The sequence below is a fragment of the Rhinopithecus bieti genome, unplaced genomic scaffold, assembly GCF_001698545.2.
Source record: "Rhinopithecus bieti isolate Rb0 unplaced genomic scaffold, ASM169854v2 scaffold_58095, whole genome shotgun sequence".
In the NCBI taxonomy this organism is placed as follows: Eukaryota; Metazoa; Chordata; class Mammalia; order Primates; family Cercopithecidae; genus Rhinopithecus; species Rhinopithecus bieti.
In genome coordinates this window covers 1,125,842-1,131,116 of record NW_016823660.1, presented here as the reverse complement: position 1 = coordinate 1,131,116, position 5,275 = coordinate 1,125,842, and the positions used below count along the sequence as shown (strand labels likewise).

Here is a 5,275-nt window from a genome sequence, read left to right as displayed (position 1 = left end):
ATGCCACTGCACTCCAGCCTGGGTGAAAGAGTGAGACTCCATCTCAAAAAAAAAAAATATATATATATATATATATATAATATATATATATGTGTGTGTATATATATATATATACACACGCATATGTGTGTGTGTGTGTATATATATATCCCATGGATAAATTATATCTTGAATGCTGTTTGAAGGTAATAAAAAACTATTATACTGTTTAAATGTTTCAGTTAGGTGTAGAATCAGTTTTCTGTTCTTGGGTATAGATAGCTTGTTCCCAGGTATTTTCAGAATCCTTTTGTAGGTGTAAACAGAATTTTGGTCATTGATTTCATTTCTTGCTTTAAACTTCAAAAGGACAGTAGATTGTACTATTTTTTTCCCTCTACTTATCAACCTACATGTAGGAAAGTAATAACTGAATTATGTGCAAAGCATAAGTAAAATTCTCTAGAGAAGCAATTTTCCTTAAGAGTCTTAAATTGAATTAAAATTGTTGCCTATTCTCTCAACTATTGATATGGCCTCATAATTGACACATTATCCCTAAAATGATTTTGATATTCTACATTGATTCAAACACTCTGATTTATTTAGTTGAAAAGTCCGTGTCTTCCCCAGAACCATTAGATAAAGTGCAGACTTGTTTCTCTTTAATTTCTGGTCATTTAGAAAGTTTGCCCATTAATAATAAAAACAAAAATAGTTGAAATCATTGTCTAAAAAATGGATCCCAAGTTCTTATTCAGAATTGGACTTGGAACAAAAAGATATATACAACCTGGAGTGCTCAAAGTCAACATTAATTCAATAAAATACAAATATCTTAGTTTGGTTTGTTTGGGTTGCAAGGAAAAGAACCTGAAGTAAAAAGGGGACTTTATTAAGGTTACTGAGTTAACCTAAGGACAAGAAGTGAGGCCGAGTGACTGGAAATCCATTTGGATTTAAGTCTTTGCCACTTTGCATATCTTCATCATTTTTCTTTCTTTGCAGACAGGTGGACTACAGCTGTAGTCCAAAGCAAAATTTTTATGTCTCCCGTGAAATGACCTTGAGGGACTGAGCAGCATGTCTGTTCAAAGACACAGAAGAGAGACTCTAACTGACCTAACCTGGGTCATGTGACTAGTTATGGCTAGAGGGTCAGAGTCTCTTAATCAGGTTGCAAGGCCCACTCCAGAGAAAAGGGACATTCTCTGAATTGGGCTGGGAGACACTCAGAAAGTGTCTATTAGAATGCAACTTTCACCAACACATTCCCCAGACCTCTTCCATTAAACAAGTACTTATCTGCATCAAAGGGAAATATAGTTCATTTCTGATACGTCTCTGTTCACTTCTTCACATTTATGCTGCAATCACAAAGACTTGCTTGTCATCCCAACTACCTGTTTGCTACTTACCACCCCTACTACCCTACACAATCAAATACTTTCTTTCCTAAATTCCTGTGGTCCTCTGTGCTTGTAATGGTCTTCTAATCCTTAATATCACTGCTTCTAGGAGACTTTACTGGCTTTCTTTACCTTCCCAGGCTAGTTAACCTCTTTCTTTTAGGCATGGTAACATTATGCACATAAATCTCTATCATTGTCCAGCTCCATTGTTTTGAGATTTACTATCTAGTTTCTGACATCTTTATAACCCCAGACATTGCAAGCCTGGCCTACCGTGGGAGGCCAGGTTGAACGAATATACCCTGAAAGTTTCCTTTTAGCTAATAATTGACTCTCTAAAAGAAAGTGTATCATTACATAAAAAGTATTGTCCTTCGGCGCCCGGTGGCTCACGCCTGTAATCTCAGCACTTTGGAAGGCTGAGGCAGGCAGATCACGAGGTCAGCAGTTCCAGACCAGCCTGACCAACATGGTGAAACCTCGTCTCTACTAAAAATACAAAAATTAGCCGGGCGTGGTGGCATGCGCCTGTAATCCCAGCTACTCAGGAGGCTGATGCAGGAGAATCGCTTGAACCGGGAAGGTGGAAGGTTGCAGTGGGCCAAGATAGTGCCACTGCACTCTGGCCTGGGCGACAGAGCCAGACTCCGTCTCGGAAAAAAAATTATTGCCTGCATAAAAACCTTACAATTGTTAACTTGTCAAGGTTCTAGTAGCCAGGAAGTTCTAATCAAACTCGGCCCCAGGACTGACTTGTCAGCACACCCCTTAAGAAATTTGTCTGAGGGGCCGGGCGCGGTGGCTCGAGCCTTTAATCCCAGCACTTTGGGAGGCCGAGACGGGCGGATCACGAGGTCAGGAGATCGAGACCATCCTGGCTAATACGGTGAAACCCTGTCTCTACTAAAAAATACAAAAAACTAGCCGGGCGACGAGGCGGGCGCCTGTAGTCCCAGCTACTCGGGAGGCTGAGGCAGGAGAATGGCGTAAACCCGGGAGGCGGAGCTTGCAGTGAGCTGAGATCCGGCCACTGCACTCCAGCCACCCAGGCAGAGCAAGACTCCGTCTCAAAAAAAAAAAAAAAAAAAAAAATTTGTCTGAGAAACCTGCTGTTTACCTGGTGCCCTAACCAGTTTAATTTTCTTTTAAAAGTTCGGCTGGGCTTCTCCTTCTCTCCTTTTAGATGCAATTTTGATCTAGACAAGTAATGGTCTGAGCATCAGTTTATGAAATTATTTTATTTTTCTGCACATAAACATTATTTTTCAAAGGCAATTTCATTACCTACATCCTGCAGCTCTGCAGACTTTCAACAGCTTTAAAAGGTTAGGCGTTTGAGATATGTTCGCCTTGACTTTCAGTCCTCAAGACATATATACATTTTTCTTAGTCTTAAAGCTCATGTCTGCACTCCAGTCCTAAAGGATTTGACTTTATAATTCTCACCTTAGCATGAAATATGCTTCTTTCTTTCTTTCCCCACTCCCCCCGCCCTTTGACTTGTCGGGTAGGGAAGCTCTGGCAGATTCTCAAGAAGAATTTTGCAAATGGTTGACTTTTGTTCATCTCAGGTTTTGGAGGGAGAGGATAAAAGAACATTCCCTCAGATAATGAGTTTTAAGCTTAATTCCTTCCAGACCCGAGGGAAGAAAAAACTACAGCAAGACCACCTTGAGTACCTTGGGAAGGGCAGCCCCGCGATCCCTAATAAATGAATTAGCATCTCAAGGAGGAGATCACTGCGGGGCTGATATTGATCAGGGTCAGCCGGCGTGTTTGCCAGCGATTGTTTGGGGGGGTGGTTAATTGAGTGTCAGTCTCGGCCAGTGTCGTCTCGCTGGCGCCGGGTGCTTTTGGATTTGCTAATTTTCGTTAAGTGTCTCTAGCCGGCTACTCGTCCCGTGTACCCGGGAGAACCTAGCGGCTCCTAACTGTTCAACAGTCGGTCTGTCTGGGCTTTATTGATCCCCTGGCGGGCAGCTCGAGGCGGACACGCTGAGGGGTGTGGGGGGCGAGGGCTGAACGCAGACCTCAGCGCTGGGCCGCCTCGTCCAGGTTCCCACCCGAACCCTCTTCCGCCACCTGCACAGGCCGGAGCGTCGTCACTCGCCCCTGGGGGCTCCAGAAAACGCAGTGCTGCCGGGGAGGACCACCACGCAGACGCCCTGCGTGTTTTGGGGGCACCCAAAAGAAGCCCCGGGCTGGGGGACGCTGACCGCCGGAGACTGAGCCGTCAGGGTCTGGGAGGCGGGTTCCAGAGCGGGTCCCGGGGCTGGGCTCCCCCGGAGCCTCGCGAAGGTCATGGACGCGCAGGCCTCCGCAAGGGGGAGCGCGGGAGACGGCAGCGCCCCAGCCGGGCGCCCCAGACGCCGGCGCCGCTCGGAGCCGCCGGGAAGGTCCCTCCGCGCTCGCGTCTAGGCCCGCCCCCAGCTGCGGGGTGGATTGACAGGAGCCCGGTGGCCAATCGGACGCCGCGGGGCGGGGCCGCGCGGGCTGGGTCCCCTCGCAGGGCGCTATTTACGGCGCGGAGCCGGCGGGACCTGGGCTGGCGCAGGCGGGAGCTGAGGTGGATGCGTTAGCGCGCTGGGGAACCCCTGCCCTCTTCGCGGAGAGTGGCTGCTAGCGGGGACTGAAGGCCGGGAGCCCACCCTGGCCCGCGTCGGTGCCCGGGGCTAGCGTGCGGCCCTAGAGTCGAGTGGGGCAAGGGAGCCGGTGGCCGCCGAGGCGGGACCGGGAAACTTTTCTGGGCTCCTAGGCGCGCCCTGTAGCCGCGCTCCATGCTCCGGCCGCGGCCCGAACCCCAGACCCGCCGCTGACGGCGCCCTCCGCTCCGGGCAGGGCCCATGCCCTGCGCGCTCCGGGGGTAGTAGGCTGCCGCCGAGCCGGGGCTCCGGGAGCCGGCGGGGGCGCCGCGGCTGTGCGGGGCGTCAATGGATCGCCACTCCAGCTACATCTTCATCTGGCTGCAGCTGGAGCTCTGCGCCATGGCCGTGCTGCTCACCAAAGGTGGGTGCTGGGGGCTCAAGGGGCCCGGGGTCCCGTACCCGCCGCGGGGTTTTGGAGCGGGCTGCAGAGGCTTTGTTAGCGGTGGGCGAGGCTCCCTCCCGCGCCGAAGCCGCAGGTCGCGACAAGTTACTGTGTTCTTAGAAGTCGCGGCGGTGGCCTGGCGCGTGGATGCAGACTGCGATCTCAGGGCAGTGGATGATCAGAGGGTCCTCCTGGCTCTGCCTGCGGGGAGTGGCGCGTTTGCAGCCCAGCGGGGAGCGAGGCCGGAGTCTCGGCTCGACGCCGCCGCCTCCTCACCCTGGGGGTCCAGGCGACCGGGAGGAATCGCAGACCCCGGCCCGTAGCTGCCGCGTGCTCGCAGTGTGTCTGTGTGAGTGCCTCAGGATGTATTTCTGTGCGTGTGTCTCTGACCCTCAGTTAGAGTGAATGCATTTGTGTCTCTCTGAGTGTTGTGTCACTGAATGTGTGTCTGAACCTTTGTATCACTCAGTGTATCTCTGAGTATGTCTCTGAATTTATCTCTGAATGCATTTCTGTGTCTCTTTCTCTGAGTCTTTGTGTCTCTGAATGTGTCTGAGTCTCTGTATTTCTCAATGTATCTCTGTGACTCTGAGTCTTTCTGAATGCATTTCTATGTCTGTCTCTAAGTGTCTTTGTGTCTCTGAATGTGTATGTGACTCTCTGTGTGTGTCTCTGCGTACATCTCTCTGAGTGTGTGCGAGCGAGTGTTCGGGTTTCCCTGGGAGTTAAGGTGTCAGAGGTGTGCAGGAGTGTGTGTTGTGTTGCTTTTCAGTAGCCGGGAGGAGTAGGCTCTGTCAGCGTCTCATTTCCTACTCACCTCATATTTTACAAACAGGACCAAAAAAAAAAAAAAAAAA

At 50.2% G+C, this 5,275-nt stretch overlaps 1 protein-coding gene across 1 annotated transcript in view; it reads left to right on the top strand.

Annotated features, from left to right (window-relative positions):
- Positions 1-3,770: 3,770 nt before the first annotated feature.
- Positions 3,771-5,275, top strand: part of BAMBI (BMP and activin membrane bound inhibitor) — a 5,797-nt gene continuing 4,292 nt past the window's right edge. The window contains exon 1 of the mRNA XM_017861702.1: positions 3,771-4,397. Within this exon, the coding sequence (XP_017717191.1) occupies positions 4,322-4,397 (76 nt within the window). The 5' untranslated portion in view covers positions 3,771-4,321. The remainder of the gene's footprint in view (positions 4,398-5,275) is intronic.